Source organism: Ascaphus truei, unplaced genomic scaffold (assembly GCF_040206685.1).
Source record: "Ascaphus truei isolate aAscTru1 unplaced genomic scaffold, aAscTru1.hap1 HAP1_SCAFFOLD_676, whole genome shotgun sequence".
NCBI classification, from domain to species: Eukaryota; Metazoa; Chordata; class Amphibia; order Anura; family Ascaphidae; genus Ascaphus; species Ascaphus truei.
Genome location: NW_027457009.1, coordinates 132327 through 159090, shown reverse-complemented (window position 1 = coordinate 159090; position 26764 = coordinate 132327). Strand labels below are relative to the sequence as shown.

At 43.5% G+C, this 26764-nt stretch overlaps 1 protein-coding gene across 1 annotated transcript in view; it reads left to right on the top strand.

Annotated features, from left to right (window-relative positions):
- The window catches only part of LOC142485947 (reticulon-4 receptor-like 2), a 59033-nt gene extending 41664 nt beyond the window's left edge, over positions 1 to 17369 (top strand). The window contains exon 2 of the mRNA XM_075584610.1: positions 16641 to 17369. Within this exon, the coding sequence (XP_075440725.1) occupies positions 16641 to 17369 (729 nt within the window). The remainder of the gene's footprint in view (positions 1 to 16640) is intronic.
- Positions 17370 to 26764: the final 9395 nt, after the last annotated feature.

Below are 26764 nucleotides of genomic sequence, written 5' to 3'. Positions count from 1 at the left end.
AACACATGGAAAATATTATCCCAAGAAGAGAAGCCTTCTAACACATGGAAAATATTATCCCAAGGAGAGAAGCCTTCTAACACATGGAAAATATTATCCCAAGAAGAGAAGCCTTCTAACACACGAACAATATTATCTCAAGAAGAGAAGCCTTCTAACACATGGAAAATATTATCCCAAGAAGAGAAGCCTTCTAACACATGGAAAATATTATCCCAAGAAGAGAAGCCTTCTAACACATGGAAAATATTATCCCAAGAGAAGCCTTCTAACACATGGAAAATATTATCCCAAGAAGAGAAGCCTTCTAACACATGGAAAATATTATCCCAAGGAGAGAAGCCTTCTAACACATGGAAAATATTATCCCAAGAAGAGAAGCCTTCTAACACATGAACAATATTATCCCAAGAAGAGAAGCCTTCTAACACATGAAAAATATTATCCCAAGAAGAGAAGCCTTCTAACACATGGAAAATATTATCCCAAGAAGAGAAGCCTTCTAACACATGGAAAATATTATCCCAAGAAGAGAAGCCTTCTAACACATGGAAAATATTATCCCAAGAAGAGAAGCCTTCTAACACATGAACAATATTATCCCAAGGAGAGAAGCCTTCTAACACATGGAAAATATTATCCCAAGAAGAGAAGCCTTCTAACACATGGAAAATATTATCCCAAGAAGAGAAGCCTTCTAACACATGGAAAATATTATCCCAAGAAGAGAAGCCTTCTAACACATGAAAAATATTATCCCAAGAAGAGAAGCCTTCTAACACATGGAAAATATTATCCCAAGAAGAGATGCCTTCTAACACATGGAAAATATTATCCCAAGAAGAGAAGCCTTCTAACACATGAACAATATTATCCCAAGGAGAGAAGCCTTCTAACACATGGAAAATATTATCCCAAGAAGAGAAGCCTTCTAACACATGAACAATATTATCCCAAGGAGAGAAGCCTTCTAACACATGGAAAATATTATCCCAAGAAGAGAAGCCTTCTAACACATGAACAATATTATCCCAAGAAGAGAAGCCTTCTAACACATGGAAAATATTATCCCAAGAGAAGCCTTCTAACACATGGAAAATATTATCCCAAGAAGAGAAGCCTTCTAACACATGGATAATATTATCCCAAGAAGAGAAGCCTTCTAACACATGGATAATATTATCCCAAGAAGAGAAGCCTTCTAACACATGGAAAATATTATCCCAAGAAGAGAAGCCTTCTAACACATGAAAAATATTATCCCAAGAAGAGAAGCCTTCTAACACATGGAAAATATTATCCCAAGAAGAGAAGCCTTCTAACACATGGAAAATAATATCCCAAGAAGAGAAGCCTTCTAACACATGGAAAATATTATCCCAAGAAGAGAAGCCTTCTAACACATGGAAAATATTATCCCAAGAAGAGAAGCCTTCTAACACATGGAAAATATTATCCAAAGAAGAGAAGCCTTCTAACACATGGAAAATATTATCCCAAGAAGAGAAGCCCTCTAACACATGGAAAATATTATCCCAAGAAGAGAAGCCTTCTAACACATGGAAAATATTATCCCAAGAAGAGAAGCCTTCTAACACATGGAAAATATTATCCCAAGAAGAGAAGCCTTCTAACACATGGATAATATTATCCCAAGAAGAGAAGCCTTCTAACACATGGAAAATATTATCCCAAGAAGAGAAGCCTTCTAACACATGAACAATATTATCCCAAGGAGAGAAGCCTTCTAACACATGGAAAATATTATCCCAAGAAGAGAAGCCTTCTAACACATGGATAATATTATCCCAAGAAGAGAAGCCTTCTAACACATGGAAAATATTATCCCAAGAAGAGAAGCCTTCTAACACATGGAAAATATTATCCCAAGAAGAGAAGCCTTCTAACACATGGAAAATATTATCCCAAGAGAAGCCTTCTAACACATGGAAAATATTATCCCAAGAGAAGCCTTCTAACACATGGAAAATATTATCCCAAGAAGAGAAGCCTTCTAACACATGGAAAATATTATCCCAAGAAGAGAAGCCTTCTAACACATGGATAATATTATCCCAAGAAGAGAAGCCTTCTAACACATGGAAAATATTATCCCAAGAAGAGAAGCCTTCTAACACATGAACAATATTATCCCAAGAAGAGAAGCCTTCTAACACATGGAAAATATTATCCCAAGAAGAGAAGCCTTCTAACACATGGAAAATATTATCCCAAGAAGAGAAGCCTTCTAACACATGGAAAATATTATCCCAAGAAGAGAAGCCTTCTAACACATGGAAAATATTATCCCAAGAAGAGAAGCCTTCTAACACATGGAAAATATTATCCCAAGAAGAGAAGCCTTCTAACACATGGAAAATATTATCCCAAGGAGAGAAGCCTTCTAACACATGGAAAATATTATCCCAAGAGAAGCCTTCTAACACATGGCTAATATTATCCCAAGAAGAGAAGCCTTCTAACACATGGAAAATATTATCCCAAGGAGAGAAGCCTTCTAACACATGGAAAATATTATCCCAAGGAGAGAAGCCTTCTAACACATGGCTAATATTATCCCAAGAAGAGAAGCCTTCTAACACATGGAAAATATTATCCCAAGAAGAGAAGCCTTCTAACACATGGAAAATATTATCCCAAGGAGAGAAGCCTTCTAACACATGAACAATATTATCCCAAGAAGAGAAGCCTTCTAACACATGGAAAATATTATCCCAAGAAGAGAAGCCTTCTAACACATTGCTAATATTATCCCAATAAGAGAAGCCTTCTAACACATGGAAAATATTATCCCAAGAAGAGAAGCCTTCTAACACATGAACAATATTATCCCAAGAAGAGAAACCTTCTAACACATGGAAAATATTATCCCAAGAAGAGAAGCCTTCTAACACATGGAAAATATTATCCCAAGGAGAGAAGCCTTCTAACACATGGAAAATATTATCCCAAGGAGAGAAGCCTTCTAACACATGGAAAATATTATCCCAAGAAGAGAAGCCTTCTAACACATGGAAAATATTATCCCAAGAAGAGAAGCCTTCTAACACATGGAAAATATTATCCCAAGAAGAGAAGCCTTCTAACACATGAACAATATTATCCCAAGAAGAGAAGCCTTCTAACACATGGAAAATATTATCCCAAGAAGAGAAGCCTTCTAACACATGGAAAATATTATCCCAAGAAGAGAAGCCTTCTAACACATGGAAAATATTATCCCAAGAGAAGCCTTCTAACACATGGAAAATATTATCCCAAGAGAAGCCTTCTAACACATGGAAAATATTATCCCAAGAAGAGAAGCCTTCTAACACATGGAAAATATTATCCCAAGAAGAGAAGCCTTCTAACACATGGATAATATTATCCCAAGAAGAGAAGCCTTCTAACACATGGAAAATATTATCCCAAGAAGAGAAGCCTTCTAACACATGAACAATATTATCCCAAGAAGAGAAGCCTTCTAACACATGGAAAATATTATCCCAAGAAGAGAAGCCTTCTAACACATGGAAAATATTATCCCAAGAAGAGAAGCCTTCTAACACATGGAAAATATTATCCCAAGAAGAGAAGCCTTCTAACACATGGAAAATATTATCCCAAGAAGAGAAGCCTTCTAACACATGGAAAATATTATCCCAAGAAGAGAAGCCTTCTAACACATGGAAAATATTATCCCAAGGAGAGAAGCCTTCTAACACATGGAAAATATTATCCCAAGAGAAGCCTTCTAACACATGGCTAATATTATCCCAAGAAGAGAAGCCTTCTAACACATGGAAAATATTATCCCAAGGAGAGAAGCCTTCTAACACATGGAAAATATTATCCCAAGGAGAGAAGCCTTCTAACACATGGCTAATATTATCCCAAGAAGAGAAGCCTTCTAACACATGGAAAATATTATCCCAAGAAGAGAAGCCTTCTAACACATGGAAAATATTATCCCAAGAAGAGAAGCCTTCTAACACATGAACAATATTATCCCAAGAAGAGAAGCCTTCTAACACATGGAAAATATTATCCCAAGAAGAGAAGCCTTCTAACACATTGCTAATATTATCCCAATAAGAGAAGCCTTCTAACACATGAACAATATTATCCCAAGAAGAGAAGCCTTCTAACACATGAACAATATTTTCCCAAGAAGAGAAGCCTTCTAACACATGGAAAATATTATCCCAAGAAGAGAAGCCTTCTAACACATGGAAAATATTATCCCAAGGAGGGAAGCCTTCTAACACATGGAAAATATTATCCCAAGAAGAGAAGCCTTCTAACACATGGAAAATATTATCCCAAGAAGAGAAGCCTTCTAACACATGGAAAATATTATCCCAAGAAGAGAAGCCTTCTAACACATGGAAAATATTATCTCAAGAAGAGAAGCCTTCTAACACATGAACAATATTATCCCAAGAAGAGAAGCCTTCTAACACATGGAAAATATTATCCCAAGAAGAGAAGCCTTCTAACACATGAAAAATATTATCCCAAGGAGAGAAGCCTTCTAACACATGGAAAATATTATCCCAAGGAGAGAAGCCTTCTAACACATGGATAATATTATCCCAAGGAGAGAAGCCTTCTAACACATGGAAAATATTATCCCAAGGAGAGAAGCCTTCTTACACATGGAAAATATTATCCCAAGGAGAGAAGCCTTCTAACACATGGAAAATATTATCCCAAGAAGAGAAGCCTTCTAACACATGGAAAATATTATCCAAAGAAGAGAAGCCTTCTAACACATGAACAATATTATCCCAAGGAGAGAAGCCTTCTAACACATGGAAAATATTATCCCAAGAAGAGAAGCCTTCTAACACATGAAAAATATTATCCCAAGAAGAGAAGCCTTCTAACACATGGAAAATATTATCCCAATAAGAGAAGCCTTCTAACACATGAAAAATATTATCCCAAGAAGAGAAGCCTTCTAACACATGGAAAATATTATCCCAAGGAGAGAAGCCTTCTAACACATGGAAAATATTATCCCAAGAAGAGAAGCCTTCTAACACATGGACAATATTATCCCAAGAAGAGAAGCCTTCTAACACATGGAAAATATTATCCCAAGAAGAGAAGCCTTCTAACACATGGAAAATATTATCCCAAGAAGAGAAGCCTTCTAACACATGGAAAATATTATCCCAAGAAGAGAAGCCTTCTAACACATGGAAAATATTATCCCAAGAAGAGAAGCCTTCTAACACATGGAAAATATTATCCCAAGAAGAGAAGCCTTCTAACACATGGAAAATATTATCCCAAGGAGAGAAGCCTTCTAACACATGGAAAATATTATCCCAAGGAGAGAAGCCTTCTAACACATGGGAAATATTATCCCAAGAAGAGAAGCCTTCTAACACATGGAAAATATTATCCCAAGAATTTTGGCGAAAGAAAATAATATCCGCAAATGCTAAGCACCAATCACCATACTGGCTGCTTACAGAGTAACGAAAGCTTGTTGGCTTTATCACCAGAATAAAGCGGCCTGCCTTCCCCAGTCAATATGGAGAATGTACCGACAAATAGAGAACTATGAACATTTGAAGTAATGCGACATTATGCTCCAGTCACATGCTAGGGAGTATCTGCAGCAACGATGCTACAGGAAAATGAAGGAAGTTGTTTGTGTGATTCAGTCCAGATACTGTATAGGTCCTACATCACAACCAAGCAAGCTGTGCGTTGCTATTAGCGCCTCCGCAATACAGTCTAAGTGCTACAATCTGCTTTCCACACGAGGCAGGAAAGAAGAACCGAATTATGACCAAGAAGTGCAATACAAATCCAGTTTTATTACCGCGCCCACATGTCCTGAACCAGATTCCTCACGATGAAAGCAGCCGCTATAAAGATTTAGTCTTTGGCTAGAATGAGACAAACGGTAACTGTGATCACGACCCTAAATGTATTTATTCATTTATAAAATGTGTTACCTCTCGTTTTCTAGTATGTCCTGGGCACAGAGTTATGATAACAAATACGTGGTTATATTAAATGAGCGGGGGTTATAAAGTCAATTTACAGACATTTCATTGACAGATAGAGTTGGAAAATTGGGTACAAGTGATAAAAGGGCTGGTGAGTTTCAGATTGAAATAGAGCAGAATTTACACGGTTAAATTGCCCCCCAAGCCCACCCTCTTTTGAAATCCTAGTTAGCAGATTCTGTCTCCCCTTCTCTAAGCCCGTCCTGATTGCTGGCATCTACCGCCCCCCTAAAGCCCCTCTACAATCCCTGACTGATATTATCCAATTTCTTGGCTCCATTTCCTCTCTGAATGAGAAGAGTGAGCTGCTAGTTCTTGGGGATTTTAACTTCAACTGGCTTGACCCTAAAAACCACAAAACCCAGATACAACTCAAGTCACTTAACCTATCGCAACTCATTTCCCAACCCACACGGATAAACCTGAAATCGCATAACCATTCCTTGCTAGACTGGATTCTCTCCTCAAACCCCAGCAGAATCCAATCCTCTGGCACCTTCCTGATATTTTCAGTGACCATGCAATAGTGTACTGTGTAAGGAAAATTAAACCGCCCCATTCAAGCCCTAAAGTTCTCCTCACTAAAACATTTAGAAACTTTAACCCACAACAGTTTCTGGCTGACCTTACCAACTGCCCTTGACACAGAATCGACTTAATTCCCGACCCTGATTCTGCGCTCGACTATTTCCAATCCGAGTTCTTAAAACTCTGCGATACCCATGCTCCACTACGCAAAATAAGGGTACGGGGGGCCTACCTTCTGTGGGTTACAACTGACCTTATTGCACTCTACCAGTTCAGGGATGCCTTGTGGAAAAGCTACAAAGTAACTGGCACTACCAAGGATCTCAATCACTACAGATGCCTGCGGAACGTGTGCACAAGGCAAACAAGGCATGCAAAAGCACAATATTATTCTGATAATCTCCTCCAGAATACATCAAACCCAGCTAATTTCTGGAAGGTTATCAACAACATATTCCAGCCTTCTAGCCATCAACAGCCAAGTAATATCACTAAGGGGGATATTACTCTGACAAACCCCACCGACATTGCAAATGCATTCAATAATTACTTTGTGGGGTGTGCTACTAACTTACAAGCGAAACGCAACCCAAACCACAAACATGAATCTCATCCTGGGAGTATCCCTACAGTCCCACCCCCTCCCAACACTGCCCACAATTTTCAATTTGGCCCAGTAACCGAAGAGGAGATTACACAAGCGCTCCTCAAACTAAAACTAAGCAGCCAATGTGGGCCTGACTTACTACAATCTAGGTTCCTACGACTTGGTGCCCCAGCCATTGCCAAACCAATTGCGTCCATAGTCAACTCTATCCTGTCTGCAGGCCATATCCCCAAGACCTGGAAAACTGCCAGAGTTGTCCCAATCTTCAAAAGTGGGGACAAAAACACTGTCTCAAACTACAGGCCAATCTCACTTCTCACAATTCTATCCAAAGTTATGGAAAAATGTGTCCACTCCCAATTAAGCGATTACTATACAAGACAAATTTCCCTAGCCAATTCCAATCTGGCTTTCGTCCCAAACACTCCACCGTAACTACCCTGCTAAAAGTTTGCAATGAAATCCAGTGTGGAATGGAACGGGGACAACTCACTGGTGCAGTATTCCTAGATTTTGCAAAGGCTTTTGACACAGTTGATCATGCTATCCTGCTTAACAAACCCCAGAGCTCTGGAATAGGGAAGCGTGCTTTAAACTGGTTTCAGTCCTACCTATCAGGTAGATCCCAATATGTGTCCATCTCAGGCTCTAACTCCAACCCCCTGGATATGACCTGTGGTGTCCCGCAAAGCTCTGTTATGGGGCCCCTACTCTTCTCAGTGTTCATTAATGATCTTCCCACAGCTTGTAAGGAAGCCTCAATACACATGTATGCAGACGACACAATCCTATATGCACACAGCCAAAGCCTCTCTGACCTTCAACACATACTTCAGTCTGACTTTTTGATACTCAAAAGCTGGATTCCCCAAAACAAACTATTTTTAAACACTGACAAGACTGTAACAATGGTATTTGGGACCAAGATTACATTTTTAAAGCTTCCAGTGACTGCGCTCCAGATCAGAACCAATGCTAACACCACCCTAACACCTGTCACTAGTTTTAAATACCTGGGCTTATGGTTTGACTCCCACTTAACATTCGGGATGCACATTGATACCTTGACATCCAAATCCTATGCCAAACTAGGTGTACTTTACAGGAACAAATCCTCCCAAAGCCTGCTGGTCAGAAAGCGTATCGCACAGCAGATGCTAATGCCAATTATTGACTATGGAGACATAGTATATGGCTCGGCACCTCAAACCCAACTTGGCAAACTTGACACCCGTAACAATTCAATATGCCGTTTTGTTCTCCAATGCAACTACAACACACATTACTGCGAAATGCTCAAAGAACTAGATTGTCCATCACTTGAGTCTAAGCGCAAAGTTCATCTTTCCTGTCTTGCCTTCAAATACTTTCTGGGCAAGCTACCCAGCTACCTGAACAAGCTCCTCACCCCTACCACATGCAGCACTTATCTGAGATCTGACTCCAAAAGGCTGTTCATGGTCTCAAGGCTCAACAAAGTATCCGGCCGTTCCTCCTTCTCTTACCGTGCACCCCAAAACTGGAACAACCTACCAGAGACTCTCACATCCACCACCAGTCTAAGTTCTTTCAAAACTAAGGCTGTCTCACATTTTAATCTGGTCTGTAACTGTTTCATGCGCCCATAATATATATTATCTCTAACTGTGCATGCAACGTCTTGTATATAATGTATAACCTGTTCACTTATGTAACCATGTATTATTTGTCATCTTAACTCTGTGCCCAGGACATACTTGAAAACGGGAGGTAACTCTCAATGTATTACCTCCTGGTAAAACATTTTAATAAATAAGGGAAAAGGGCAATTACAGGTTTGCCAACTGCAAAAAAGAGAGACCACGGGTAACGGTTAGGTGTGAGGAGAACTGGAATTTAAGGATCCTGAACCAAACGCAAAGAGCCTCTCTGCTGATGAGGGTGTGGTGATTTTTGTGGAGAAGCCCATGATAGATGAGGAGCTGTAGGCCGGGTCCCCTGGTACTGTAGCAGAGATGCCCGCCGCTCATCACTTGGGATTTCCCCCACATGGGAAAGGGAGACAGGCTGGATAAATGAATGCATCGAGAAAGAGAGGTTCAAGACTATAAGTCTGCCGACTGTCAAAGAAAGATGTCACGGGGACGATCAGAGGTGATAAACTGTGATCACTCCGATTGTGTTAGAAAGCTAGTGTAACTATATAACCAAAGTGTTAGCCTAGTGTAACTATATAACCAAAGTGTTAGAAAGCTAGTGTAACTATATAACCAAAGTGTTAGAAAGCTAGTGTAACTATATAACCAAAGTGTTAGCCTAGTGTAACTATATAACCAAAGTGTTAGAAAGCTAGTGTAACTATATAACCAAAGTGTTAGAAAGCTAGTGTAACTATATAACCAAAGTGTTAGAAAGCTAGTGTAACTATATAACCAAAGTGTTAGAAAGCTTGTGTAACTATATAACCAAAGTGTTAGAAAGCTAGTGTAACTATATAACCAAAGTGTTAGCCTAGTGTAACTATATAACCAAAGTATTAGCCTAGTGTAACTATATAACCAAAGTGTTAGAAAGCCTAGTGTAACTATATAACCAAAGTGTTAGCCTAGTGTAACTATATAACCAAAGTGTTAGCCTAGTGTAACTATATAACCAAAGTGTTAGCCTAGTGTAACTATATAACCAAAGTATTAGCCTAGTGTAACTATATAACCAAAGTGTTAGAAAGCCTAGTGTAACTATATAACCAAAGTGTTAGAAAGCCTAGTGTAACTATATAACCAAAGTGTTAGCCTAGTGTAACTATATAACCAAAGTGTTAGCCTAGTGTAACTATATAACCAAAGTATTAGCCTAGTGTAACTATATAACCAAAGTATTAGCCTAGTGTAACTATATAACCAAAGTGTTAGCCTAGTGTAACTATATAACCAAAGTATTAGCCTAGTGTAACTATATAACCAAAGTATTAGAAAGCCTATTGTAACTATATAACCAAAGTATTAGAAAGCCTAGTGTAACTATATAACCAAAGTGTTAGCCTAGTGTAACTATATAACCAAAGTGTTAGCCTAGTGTAACTATATAACCAAAGTGTTAGCCTAGTGTAACTATATAACCAAAGTGTTAGCCTAGTGTAACTATATAACCAAAGTGTTAGCCTAGTGTAACTATATAACCAAAGTATTAGCCTAGTGTAACTATATAACCAAAGTGTTAGCCTAGTGTAACTATATAACCAAAGTGTTAGCCTAGTGTAACTATATAACCAAAGTATTAGCCTAGTGTAACTATATAACCAAAGTGTTAGCCTAGTGTAACTATATAACCAAAGTGTAGTGTAACTATATAACCAAAGTGTTAGAAAGCCTAGTGTAACTATATAACCAAAGTGTTAGAAAGCCTAGTGTAACTATATAACCAAAGTGTTAGCCTAGTGTAACTATATAACCAAAGTGTTAGCCTAGTGTAACTATATAACCAAAGTGTTAGCCTAGTGTAACTATATAACCAAAGTATTAGCCTAGTGTAACTATATAACCAAAGTGTTAGCCTAGTGTAACTATATAACCAAAGTGTTAGCCTAGTGTAACTATATAACCAAAGTATTAGCCTAGTGTAACTATATAACCAAAGGTTAGCCTAGTGTAACTATATAACCAAAGTGTAGTGTAACTATATAACCAAAGTGTTAGAAAGCCTAGTGTAACTATATAACCAAAGTGTTAGAAAGCCTAGTGTAACTATATAACCAAAGTGTTAGCCTAGTGTAACTATATAACCAAAGTGTTAGCCTAGTGTAACTATATAACCAAAGTGTTAGAAAGCCTAGTGTAACTATATAACCAAAGTGTTAGAAAGCCTAGTGTAACTATATAACCAAAGTTTTAGCCTAGTGTAACTATATAACCAACGCGTTAGCCTAGTGTAACTATATAACCAAAGTGTTAGCCTAGTGTAACTATATAACCAAAGTGTTAGCCTAGTGTAACTATATAACCAAAGTGTTAGCCTAGTGTAACTATATAACCAAAGTGTTAGCCTAGTGTAACTATATAACCAAAGTGTTAGCCTAGTGTAACTATATAACCAAAGTGTTAGAAAGCCTAGTGTAACTATATAACCAAAGTGTTAGAAAGCTAGTGTAACTATATAACCAAAGTGTTAGAAAGCTAGTGTAACTATATAACCAAAGTGTTAGAAAGCTAGTGTAACTATATAACCAAAGTGTTAGAAAGCTAGTGTAACTATATAACCAAAGTGTTAGAAAGCTAGTGTAACTATATAACCAAAGTGTTAGAAAGCTAGTGTAACTATATAACCAAAGTGTAGTGTAACTATATAACCAAAGTGTTAGCCTAGTGTAACTATATAACCAAAGTGTTAGCCTAGTGTAACTATATAACCAAAGTATTAGCCTAATGTAACTATATAACCAAAGTGTTAGCCTAGTGTAACTATATAACCAAAGTGCTAGGAAGCTAGTGTAACTATATAACCAAAGTGTTAGAAAGCTTGTTTAACTATATAACCAAAGTGTTCGAAAGCTAGTGTAACTATATAACCAAAGTGTTAGAAAGCTAGTGTAACTATATAACCAAAGTGTTAGAAAGCTTGTGTAACTATATAACCAAAGTGTTAGAAAGCTAGTGTAACTATATAACCAAAGTGTTAGCCTAGTGTAACTATATAACCAAAGTATTAGCCTAGTGTAACTATATAACCAAAGTGTTAGAAAGCCTAGTGTAACTATATAACCAAAGTGTTAGCCTAGTGTAACTATATAACCAAAGTGTTAGCCTAGTGTAACTATATAACCAAAGTGTTAGCCTAGTGTAACTATATAACCAAAGTATTAGCCTAGTGTAACTATATAACCAAAGTGTTAGAAAGCCTAGTGTAACTATATAACCAAAGTGTTAGAAAGCCTAGTGTAACTATATAACCAAAGTGTTAGCCTAGTGTAACTATATAACCAAAGTATTAGCCTAGTGTAACTATATAACCAAAGTATTAGCCTAGTGTAACTATATAACCAAAGTATTAGCCTAGTGTAACTATATAACCAAAGTGTTAGCCTAGTGTAACTATATAACCAAAGTATTAGCCTAGTGTAACTATATAACCAAAGTATTAGAAAGCCTATTGTAACTATATAACCAAAGTATTAGAAAGCCTAGTGTAACTATATAACCAAAGTGTTAGCCTAGTGTAACTATATAACCAAAGTGTTAGCCTAGTGTAACTATATAACCAAAGTGTTAGCCTAGTGTAACTATATAACCAAAGTGTTAGCCTAGTGTAACTATATAACCAAAGTGTTAGCCTAGTGTAACTATATAACCAAAGTGTTAGCCTAGTGTAACTATATAACCAAAGTGTTAGCCTAGTGTAACTATATAACCAAAGTATTAGCCTAGTGTAACTATATAACCAAAGTGTTAGCCTAGTGTAACTATATAACCAAAGTGTTAGCCTAGTGTAACTATATAACCAAAGTGTAGTGTAACTATATAACCAAAGTGTTAGAAAGCCTAGTGTAACTATATAACCAAAGTGTTAGAAAGCCTAGTGTAACTATATAACCAAAGTGTTAGCCTAGTGTAACTATATAACCAAAGTGTTAGCCTAGTGTAAATATATAACCAAAGTGTTAGCCTAGTGTAACTATATAACCAAAGTGTTAGCCTAGTGTAACTATATAACCAAAGTGTTAGCCTAGTGTAACTATATAACCAAAGTGTTAGAAAGCCTAGTGTAACTATATAACCAAAGTGTTAGAAAGCCTAGTGTAACTATATAACCAAAGTTTTAGCCTAGTGTAACTATATAACCAACGCGTTAGCCCAGTGTAACTATATAACCAAAGTGTTAGCCTAGTTTAACTATATAACCAAAGTGTTAGCCTAGTGTAACTATATAACCAAAGTGTTAGCCTAGTGTAACTATATAACCAAAGTGTTAGCCTAGTGTAACTATATAACCAAAGTGTTAGCCTAGTGTAACTATATAACCAAAGTGTTAGCCTAGTGTAACTATATAACCAAAGTGTTAGCCTAGTGTAACTATATAACCAAAGTGTTAGCCTAGTGTAACTATATAACCAAAGTGTTAGCCTAGTGTAACTATATAACCAAAGTGTTAGAAAGCTAGTGTAACTATATAACCAACGCGTTAGCCTAGTGTAACTATATAACAAAAGTGTTAGCCTAGTGTAACTATATAACCAAAGTGTTAGCCTAGTGTAACTATATAACCAAAGTGTTAGCCTAGTGTAACTATATAACCAAAGTGTTAGAAAGCCTAGTGTAACTATATAACCAACGCGTTAGCCTAGTGTAACTATATAACCAAAGTGTTAGCCTAGTGTAACTATATAACCAAAGTGTTAGCCTAGTGTAACTATATAACCAAAGTGTTAGCCTAGTGTAACTATATAACCAAAGTGTTAGCCTAGTGTAACTATATAACCAAAGTGTTAGCCTAGTGTAACTATATAACCAAAGTGTTAGAAAGCCTAGTGTAACTATATAACCAAAGTGTTAGAAAGCTTGTGTAACTGTATAACCAAAGTGTTAGAAAGCCTAGTGTAACTATATAACCAAAGTGTTAGCCTAGTGTAACTATATAACCAAAGTGTTAGCCTAGTGTAACTATATAACCAAAGTGTTAGCCTAGTGTAACTATATAACCAAAGTGTTAGAAAGCCTAGTGTAACTATATAACCAAAGTGTTAGAAAGCTAGTGTAACTATATAACCAAAGTGTTAGCCTAGTGTAACTATATAACCAAAGTGTTAGCCTAGTGTAACTATATAACCAAAGTGTTAGAAAGCCTAGTGTAACTATATAACCAAAGTGTTAGCCTAGTACAGGGGTCTGCAACTTATCAAGGAAGAAGAGCCATGTTATAAAAAATGTCATTGTCCAAAATATTCCGAGAGCCGCAACACATGCATGAATATACACCCCCACAAACACACACATACACATACTGTACACTCTACAAGGTATATACTGTATAAGCATTAACATACAGCACATGCATGAATATACACCCCCACAAACACACACATACACATACTGTACACTCTACAAGGTATATACTGTATAAGCATTAACATATGTCAAAATATGTAGAGGGAAAATTAATATGTCCCTTTATTTTATTTTATTTCCATGCAAAACAGTTTGAAAATTACAAATACACAATACATACATGCACATACACTACCCACCCAAATACACACACACGCTACCCCCCGAAATACACACACACAGACTACTGTCCCCCCAAATATATGCACATACACTACCCACCCAAATACACACACACACGCTACCCCCCGAAATACACACACACACACACACACTACTGTCCCCCCAAATATATGCACATACACTACCCACCAAAATACACACACACGCTACCCCCTGAAATACACACACACACTACCGTCCCCTCAAATATATGCACATACACTACCCACCCAAATACACACACACACGCTACCCCCCGAAATACACACACACTCACACTACCGTCTCCCCAAATATATGCACATACACTACCCACCCAAATACACACACACACACGCTACCCCCCTAAATACACACACACACACACACACACACTACCGTCCCCCCAAATATATGCACATACACTACCCACCCAAATACACACACACACGCTACCCCCCGAAATACACACACACACACACACACACTACCGTCCCCCCAAATATATGAACATACACTACCCACCCAAATACACACACACACGCTACCCCCCGAAATACACACACACACACACACTACCGTCCCCCCCAAATATATGCACATACACTACCCACCCAAATACACACACACGCTACCCCCCGAAATACACACACACGCACGCTACCCCCCAAATACACACACACACACACTACCGTCCCCCCAAATATATGCACATACACTACCCACCCAAATACACACACACACACACACTACCCCCAAAATACATGCACACACACTACCACCCCCCCCCAAATATATGCACATACACTACCCACCCAAATACACACACACTACCCACCCAAATACACACACACACTACCCCCAAAATACATGCACACACACTACCACCCCCCCCCCCCCCCCCAAATATACCCCATAAATATAATAGGACTTTTATAGGAAATGTGTCTCAGGTTATTTGTGACCCAATGTACAGATGTATCATATGTTATTACCACAGTTAGCTCGAATTAACACACAAAATAACACGTGTTATCTCCTTGACATTATTTGCAATGGCATTACTAGCGCATAGTGGCGCTAATGTCTGCTACATAATAATAATAACAATAATAGCATGTTCTTGTATAGCGCTGCTAGTTTTACGTACTGCTGCGCTTTACAGAGACATTTTACAGACACAGTCCCTTCCCCGTGGAGCTTACAATCTATGTTTTTGGTGTCTGAAGAGATAAAGTGACTTTCCCAAGGTGAGTCAGTGTCTTGACTCACTGAGCCGCTCCTTCTCTACATCTGTATAGTTATAAATACTATAGATTTTATAGGGTCTGAGTCTCAGTTTATAGGGCAGGGCCCCAATTGTATATCCAATACACATATAATAGCAGATGTACAGTATAGGGCCTGCGACTCAGTTCCCATTGTCTGTCAAGCTCACACCAGTTGTCAAACTAGTAGACAGGACAGTGGCACGAATAGAGAGGGGCTGAAGTAGATAAAAGGGGGTTGGCCTGAGCGATGAAGGGGTTAGGTCTGAAAAATGGTTCTTACTAGGAGGTTATAACATAGAAAGATGGAGGCCCACAGCTGCTCCCACAATTACAGCTCTACAGCCTTACAATATGTCTGTAATATATACTGCCACCACTTCTCCGCTCATCTTTCCCTCTCCTATCCCCCTCATCTGTATCTTCTCCACTCAACTCTCTCCATTTCCTCTTCTCCACTCATCTCTCCCTCTGTCCTCCTCTCACTCCCTGCCCTTCTCTACTCGTCTCTCCCTGTGTCCTCCTCTCACTCCCTGCCCTTCTCTACTCGTCTCTCCCTGTGTCCTCCCCTCACTCCCTGCCCTTCTCTACTCGTCTCTCCCTGTGTCCTCCCCTCACTCCCTACCCTTCTCCACTCATCTCTCCCTGTCCTCCCCTCACTCCCTCCCCTTCTCCACTCATCTCTCCCTCTGTCCTCCTCTCACTCCCTGCCCTTCTCCACTCATCTCTCCCTCTCTCACTCCCTCCCCTTCTCCATTCATCTCTCCCTCTGTCCCCCTCTCACTCCCTCCCCTTCTCCACTCATCTCTCCCTCTGTCCTCCTCTCACTCCCTGCCCTTCTCTACTCGTCTCTCCCTGTGTCCTCCTCTCACTCCCTGCCCTTCTCCACTCATCTCTCCCTCTCTCACTCCCTCCCCTTCTCCACTCATGTTTCGCTCTCTTCTCCACTCATGTATCCCTCTCTCTCTCCCTCTCTCCCTCCCTCCAGGAAGGTCTCTTCGGTGACCTGTCTAACCTCACCCAGCTGTTCCTCCATGGGAATCTCTTACAGGCTCTCCCTGCCGGTTCCTTCCTGGGCCTCCCAAGCTTGGACCGTCTCTTGCTGCACAGTAACCGCCTGGTGTCTGTCTCCCCCGGAGCCTTCAGGGGGCTGAGCAGCCTCACAATCCTCTTCCTCTTTAACAACAGCCTGCCCTCCCTCCCAGGCGAGTCCCTGCGCGGCCTGCCCTCCCTGCAGTTCCTGCGTCTGAACGGAAACCCGTGGCACTGTGACTGCAGCTGCCGCTCCCTGTGGAGCTGGTTCCGCGCCTCCCCGGGGGTGTCCAGCTCCCAGGTGCCCTGCGCCTCCCCCGCACCCCTGCGCGGGAGGGACCTGCGCTCCCTGGGAGAACGCGACTTGCGGCACTGCACCTCCCACTCTCTGCCTCCTGCTGGGAACCTCTCGGGTCTCTCCTTCCCTCCCAAACCCTCCTCCTTCTACAGGGGGCTGCTTCCCGGGCCAGGGGAGGAGCAGGGGCCAGGGGAGCCGGAGGAAGGGGAGGAGGAGGGGAGAGAGTGGCAGGATGGGGTGGGGGAGGGAGGGGACGGTGGTGATAGTGCAAGTGGGGCGAGTGACCGGGGGGGAGTGGGGCTGGCAGGGTCACTACTGCTTGCTCTGTTCACATCCTCAATATTAACCTCTGACCTTTCCAGATTGGGGAAGGGGGTTGGGGGGTAAAAGACGGCAGAATACCCCTTTCCCAACCTCTGCCCCCCAAGTGCTGTGCAAACTTTGAGATAAATAAATTTTAAATATATATATTTACACCTGTGTTTGTGATAACTATAAAAGTAACACACTCACCCAGAGATAGGGTAACACACTGACCCAGAGATAGGATAACACACTGACCCAGAGATAGGGTGACACACTGACACAGAGATAGGGTAACACACTCACCCAGAGATAGGGTAACACACTCACCCAGAGATAGGGTAACACACTGACCCAGAGATAGGGTAACACACTCACCCAGAGATAGGGTAACACACTGACCCAGAGATAGGGTAACACACTGACCCAGAGATAGGGTAACACACTGACCCAGAGATAGGGTAACACACTCACCCAGAGATAGGATAACACTCTGACCCAGAGATAGGGTAACACACTGACCCAGAGATAGGGTAACACACTCACCCAGAGATAGGGTAACACACTCACCCAGAGATAGGGTGACACACTGACCCAGAGATAGGGTAACACACTGACCCAGAGATAGGGTAACACACTGACCCAGAGATAGGGTAACACACTGACCCAGAGATAGGGTAACACACTGACCCAGAGATAGGGTAACACTCTGACCCAGAGATAGGGTAACACACTGACCCAGAGATAGGGTAACACACTGACCCAGAGATAGGGTAACACACTGACCCAGAGATAGTGTAACACACTGACCCAGAGATAGGTTAACACACTCACCCAGAGATAGGATAACACTCTGACCCAGAGATAGGGTAACACACTGACCCAGAGATAGGGTAACACACTCACCCAGAGATAGGGTAACACACTCACCCAGAGATAGGGTGACACACTGACCCAGAGATAGGGTAACACACTGACCCAGAGATAGGGTAACACACTGACCCAGAGATAGGGTAACACACTGACCCAGAGATAGGGTAACACACTGACCCAGAGATAGGGTAACACTCTGACCCAGAGATAGGGTAACACACTGACCCAGAGATAGGGTAACACACTGACCCAGAGATAGGGTAACACACTGACCCAGAGATAGGGTAACACACTGACCCAGAGATAGGGTAACACACTGACCCAGAGATAGGGTAACACACTGACCCAGAGATAGGGTAACACACTGACCCAGAGATAGGGTAACACACTGACCCAGAGATAGGGTAACACACTGACCCAGAGATAGGGTGACACACTCACCCAGAGATAGGGTGACACACTGACCCAGAGATAGGGTGACACACTCACCCAGAGATAGGGTGACACACTGACCCAGAGATAGGGTAACACACTGACCCAGAGATAGGGTGACACACTGACCCAGAGATAGGGTGACACACTCACCCAGAGATAGGGTAACACACTGACCCAGAGATAGGGTAACACACTGACCCAGAGATAGGGTAACACACTGACCCAGAGATAGGGTAACACACTGACCCAGAGATAGGGTAACACACTCACCCAGAGATAGGATAACACTCTGACCCAGAGATAGGGTAACACACTGACCCAGAGATAGGGTAACACACTCACCCAGAGATAGGGTAACACACTCACCCAGAGATAGGGTGACACACTGACCCAGAGATAGGGTAACACACTGACCCAGAGATAGGGTAACACACTGACCCAGAGATAGGGTAACACACTGACCCAGAGATAGGGTAACACACTGACCCAGAGATAGGGTAACACTCTGACCCAGAGATAGGGTAACACACTGACCCAGAGATAGGGTAACACACTGACCCAGAGATAGGGTAACACACTGACCCAGAGATAGTGTAACACACTGACCCAGAGATAGGGTAACACACTCACCCAGAGATAGGATAACACTCTGACCCAGAGATAGGGTAACACACTGACCCAGAGATAGGGTAACACACTCACCCAGAGATAGGGTAACACACTCACCCAGAGATAGGGTAACACACTGACCCAGAGATAGGGTAACACACTGACCCAGAGATAGGGTAACACACTGACCCAGAGATAGGGTAACACACTGACCCAGAGATAGGGTAACACACTGACCCAGAGATAGGGTGACACACTCACCCAGAGATAGGGTAACACACTGACCCAGAGATAGGGTGACACACTCACCCAGAGATAGGGTGACACACTGACCCAGAGATAGGGTGACACACTGACCCAGAGATAGGGTGACACACTGACCCAGAGATAGGGTGACAAACTGACCCAGAGATAGGGTGACACACTGACCCAGAGATAGGGTGACAAACTGACCCAGAGATAGGGTGACACACTGACCCAGAGATAGGGTAACACACTGACCCAGAGATAGGGTAACACACTGACCCAGAGATAGGGTAACACACTGACCCAGAGATAGGGTAACACACTCACCCAGAGATAGGGTAACACTCTGACCCAGAGATAGGGTAACACACTCACCCAGAGATAGGGTAACACACTGACCCAGAGATAGGGTAACACACTGACCCAGAGATAGGGTAACACACTCACCCAGAGATAGGGTAACACACTGACCCAGAGATAGGGTAACACACTGACCCAGAGATAGGGTAACACACTGACCCAGAGATAGGGTAACACACTGACCCAGAGATAGGGTGACACACTGACCCAGAGATAGGGTAACACACTGACCCAGAGATAGGGTAACACTCTGACCCAGAGATAGGGTAACACTCTGACCCAGAGATAGGGTAACACACTGACCCAGAGATAGGGTAACACACTGACCCAGAGATAGGGTAACACACTGACCCAGAGATAGGGTAACACTCTGACCCAGAGATAGGGTGACACACTCACCCAGAGATAGGGTGACACACTGACCCAGTGATAGGGTGACACACTGACCCAGAGATAGGGTAACACACTGACCCAGAGATAGGGTAACACACTGTCCCAGAGATAGGGTAACACACTGACCCAGAGATAGGGTAACACACTGACCCAGAGATAGGGTAACACACTGACCCAGAGATAGGGTAACACACTGACCCAGAGATAGGGTAACACACTGACCCAGAGATAGGGTAACACACTGACCCAGAGATAGGGTAACACACTCACCCAGAGATAGGGTAACACACTGACCCAGAGATAGGGTAACACACTGACCCAGAGATAGGGTAACACACTGACCCAGAGATAGGGTAACACACTGACCCAGAGATAGGGTAACACACTGACCCAGAGATAGCGTAACACACTGACCCAGAGATAGGGTAACACACTGACCCAGAGATAGGGTGACACACTGACCCAGAGATAGGGTAACACACTCACCCAGAGATAGGGTAACACACTGACCCAGAGATAGGGTAACACACTTACCCAGAGATAGGGTAACACACTGACCCAGAGATAGGGTAACACTCTGACCCAGAGATAGGGTAACACACTGACCCAGAGATAGGGTAACACACTGACCCAGAGAGAGGGTAACACACTGACCCAGAGATAGGGTAACACACTCACCCAGAGATAGGGTAACACACTGACCCAGAGATAGGGTAACACTCTGACCCAGAGATAGGGTGACACACTGACCCAGAGATAGGGTAACACACTGACCCAGAGATAGGGTAACACACTGACCCAGAGATAGGGTAAAACACTGACCCAGAGATAGGGTAACACACTCACCCAGAGATAGGGTAACACACTGATCCAGAGATAGGGTAACACACTCACCCAGAGATAGGATAACACACTGACCCAGAGATAGGGTGACACACTCACCCAGAGATAGGGTAACACACTGACCCAGAGATAGGGTAACACTCTGACCCAGAGATAGGGTGACACACTGACCCAGAGAGAGGGTAACACACTGACCCAGAGATAGGGTGACACACTGACCCAGAGATAGGGTAACACACTGACCCAGAGATAGGGTAACACACTGACCCAGAGATAGGGTAACACACTTACCCAGAGATAGGGTAACACACTGACCCAGAGATAGGGTAACACACTGACCCAGAGATAGGGTAACACACTGACCCAGAGATAGGGTGACACACTGACCCAGAGATAGGGTAACACACTGACCCAGAGATAGGGTAACACACTGACCCAGAGATAGGGTAACACACTGACCCAGAGATAGGGTGACACACTGACCCAGAGATAGGGTGACACACTGACCCAGAGATAGGGTAACACACTGACCCAGAGATAGGGTAACACACTGACCCAGAGAGAGGGTAACACACTGACCCAGATATAGGGTAACACACTGACCCAGAGATAGGGTAACACTCTGACCCAGAGATAGGGTAACACACTGACCCAGAGATAGGGTAACACACTGACCCAGAGATAGGGTAACACTCTGACCCAGAGATAGGGTAACACTCTGAGCCAGAGATAGGGTAACACTCTGACCCAGAGATAGGGTAACACACTGACCCAGAGATAGGGTAACACACTGACCCAGAGATAGGGTAACACACTGACCCAGAGATAGGGTGACACACTGACCCAGAGATAGGGTAACACTCACCCAGAGATAGGGTAACACACTCACCCAGAGATAGGGTAACACTCTGAGCCAGAGATAGGGTAACACTCTGACCCAGAGATAGGGTGACACACTGACCCAGAGATAGGGTAACACTCTGACCCAGAGATAGGGTAACACACTCACCCAGAGATAGGGTAACACTCTGACCCAGAGATAGGGTAACACACTGACCCAGAGATAGGGTAACACACTGACCCAGAGATAGGGTGACACACTGACCCAGAGATAGGGTGACACACTGACCCAGAGATAGGGTAACACACTGACCCAGAGATAGGGTAACACTCTGACCCAGAGATAGGGTAACACACTGACCCAGAGATAGGGTAACACACTGACCCAGAGATAGGGTAACACACTTACCCAGAGATAGGGTAACACTCTGACCCAGAGATAGGGTGACACACTGACCCAGAGATAGGGTAACACACTGACCCAGAGATAGGGTAACACTCTGACCCAGAGATAGGGTAACACACTGACCCAGATATAGGGTAACACACTGACCCAGAGATAGGGTAACACTCTGACCCAGAGATAGGGTAACACACTGACCCAGAGATAGGGTAACACACTGACCCAGAGATAGGGTGACACACTGACCCAGAGATAGGGTGACACACTGACCCAGAGATAGGGTAACACACTGACCCAGAGATAGGGTAACACTCTGACCCAGAGATAGGGTAACACACTGACCCAGAGATAGGGTAACACACTGACCCAGAGATAGGGTGACACACTGACCCAGAGATAGGGTAACACACTGACCCAGAGATAGGGTAACACACTGACCCAGAGATAGGGTAACACACTGACCCAGAGATAGGGTAACACACTTACCCAGAGATAGGGTAACACTCTGACCCAGAGATAGGGTGACACACTGACCCAGAGATAGGGTAACACACTGACCCAGAGATAGGGTAACACTCTGACCCAGAGATAGGGTAACACACTGACCCAGATATAGGGTAACACACTGACCCAGAGATAGGGTAACACTCTGACCCAGAGATAGGGTAACACACTGACCCAGAGATAGGGTAACACACTGACCCAGAGATAGGGTGACACACTGACCCAGAGATAGGGTGACACACTGACCCAGAGATAGGGTAACACACTGACCCAGAGATAGGGTAACACTCTGACCCAGAGATAGGGTAACACACTGACCCAGAGATAGGGTAACACACTGACCCAGAGATAGGGTGACACACTGACCCAGAGATAGGGTAACACACTGACCCAGAGATAGGGTAACACACTGACCCAGAGATAGGGTAACACACTGACCCAGAGATAGGGTAACACACTGACCCAGAGATACTGTAGGGTAACACACTCACCCAGAGATAGGGTAACACACTGACCCAGAGATAGGGTGACACACTGACCCAGAGATAGGGTAACACACTGACCCAGAGATAGGGTAACACACTGACCCAGAGATAGGGTGACACACTGACCCAGAGATAGGGTAACACACTCACCCAGAGATAGGGTAACACTCTGACCCAGAGATAGGGTAACACACTGACCCAGAGATAGGGTGACACACTGACCCAGAGATAGGGTAACACTGACCCAGAGATAGGGTAACACACTGACCCAGAGATAGGGTGACACACTGACCCAGAGATAGGGTAACACACTGACCCAGAGATAGGGTAACACACTGACCCAGAGATAGGGTAACACTCTGACCCAGAGATAGGGTGACACACTGACCCAGAGATAGGGTGACACACTGACCCAGAGATAGGGTAACACACTGACCCAGAGATAGGGTAACACACTGACCCAGAGATAGGGTAACACACTTACCCAGAGATAGGGTAACACACTGACCCAGAGATAGGGTAACACACTGACCCAGAGATAGGGTAACACACTGACCCAGAGATAGGGTGACACACTGACCCAGAGATAGGGTAACACACTGACCCAGAGATAGGGTAACACACTGACCCAGAGATAGGGTAACACACTGACCCAGAGATAGGGTGACACACTCACCCAGAGATAGGGTGACACACTGACCCAGAGATAGGGTAACAAACTCACCCAGAGATAGGGTAACACACTGACCCAGAGAGAGGGTAACACACTGACCCAGATATAGGGTAACACACTGACCCAGAGATAGGGTAACACTCTGACCCAGAGATAGGGTAACACTCTGACCCAGAGATAGGGTAACACACTGACCCAGAGATAGGGTAACACACTCACCCAGAGATAGGGTAACACTCTGACCCAGAGATAGGGTAACACTCTGAGCCAGAGATAGGGTAACACTCTGACCCAGAGATAGGGTAACACACTGACCCAGAGATAGGGTAACACACTGACCCAGAGATAGGGTAACACACTGACCCAGAGATAGGGTGACACACTGACCCAGAGATAGGGTAACACTCACCCAGAGATAGGGTAACACACTGACCCAGAGATAGGGTAACACTCTGACCCAGAGATAGGGTAACACACTGACCCAGATATAGGGTAACACACTGACCCAGAGATAGGGTAACACTCTGACCCAGAGATAGGGTAACACACTGACCCAGAGATAGGGTAACACACTGACCCAGAGATAGGGTGACACACTGACCCAGAGATAGGGTGACACACTGACCCAGAGATAGGGTAACACACTGACCCAGAGATAGGGTAACACTCTGACCCAGAGATAGGGTAACACACTGACCCAGAGATAGGGTGACACACTGACCCAGAGATAGGGTAACACTGACCCAGAGATAGGGTAACACACTGACCCAGAGATAGGGTGACACACTGACCCAGAGATAGGGTAACACACTGACCCAGAGATAGGGTAACACACTGACCCAGAGATAGGGTAACACACTGACCCAGAGATAGGGTAACACACTGACCCAGAGATACTGTAGGGTAACACACTCACCCAGAGATAGGGTAACACACTGACCCAGAGATAGGGTAACACACTGACCCAGAGATAGGGTAACACACTGACCCAGAGATAGGGTGACACACTGACCCAGAGATAGGGTAACACACTGACCCAGAGATAGGGTAACACACTGACCCAGAGATAGGGTAACACACTGACCCAGAGATAGGGTGACACACTGACCCAGAGATAGGGTGACACACTGACCCAGAGATAGGGTAACACACTGACCCAGAGATAGGGTAACACACTGACCCAGAGAGAGGGTAACACACTGACCCAGATATAGGGTAACACACTGACCCAGAGATAGGGTAACACTCTGACCCAGAGATAGGGTAACACACTGACCCAGAGATAGGGTAACACACTGACCCAGAGATAGGGTAACACTCTGACCCAGAGATAGGGTAACACTCTGAGCCAGAGATAGGGTAACACTCTGACCCAGAGATAGGGTAACACACTGACCCAGAGATAGGGTAACACACTGACCCAGAGATAGGGTAACACACTGACCCAGAGATAGGGTGACACACTGACCCAGAGATAGGGTAACACTCACCCAGAGATAGGGTAACACACTCACCCAGAGATAGGGTAACACTCACCCAGAGATAGGGTAACACACTCACCCAGAGATAGGGTAACACTCTGAGCCAGAGATAGGGTAACACTCTGACCCAGAGATAGGGTGACACACTCACCCAGAGATAGGGTAACACTCTGACCCAGAGATAGGGTAACACACTGACCCAGAGATAGGGTAACACACTGACCCAGAGATAGGGTGACACACTGACCCAGAGATAGGGTGACACACTGACCCAGAGATAGGGTAACACACTGACCCAGAGATAGGGTAACACTCTGACCCAGAGATAGGGTAACACACTGACCCAGAGATAGGGTAACACACTGACCCAGAGATAGGGTAACACACTTACCCAGAGATAGGGTAACACTCTGACCCAGAGATAGGGTGACACACTGACCCAGAGATAGGGTAACACACTGACCCAGAGATAGGGTAACACTCTGACCCAGAGATAGGGTAACACACTGACCCAGATATAGGGTAACACACTGACCCAGAGATAGGGTAACACTCTGACCCAGAGATAGGGTAACACACTGACCCAGAGATAGGGTAACACACTGACCCAGAGATAGGGTGACACACTGACCCAGAGATAGGGTGACACACTGACCCAGAGATAGGGTAACACACTGACCCAGAGATAGGGTAACACTCTGACCCAGAGATAGGGTAACACACTGACCCAGAGATAGGGTAACACACTGACCCAGAGATAGGGTGACACACTGACCCAGAGATAGGGTAACACACTGACCCAGAGATAGGGTAACACACTGACCCAGAGATAGGGTAACACACTGACCCAGAGATAGGGTAACACACTGACCCAGAGATACTGTAGGGTAACACACTCACCCAGAGATAGGGTAACACACTGACCCAGAGATAGGGTGACACACTGACCCAGAGATAGGGTAACACACTGACCCAGAGATAGGGTAACACACTGACCCAGAGATAGGGTGACACACTGACCCAGAGATAGGGTAACACACTCACCCAGAGATAGGGTAACACTCTGACCCAGAGATAGGGTAACACACTGACCCAGAGATAGGGTGACACACTGACCCAGAGATAGGGTAACACTGACCCAGAGATAGGGTAACACACTGACCCAGAGATAGGGTGACACACTGACCCAGAGATAGGGTAACACACTGACCCAGAGATAGGGTAACACACTGACCCAGAGATAGGGTAACACTCTGACCCAGAGATAGGGTGACACACTGACCCAGAGATAGGGTGACACACTGACCCAGAGATAGGGTAACACACTGACCCAG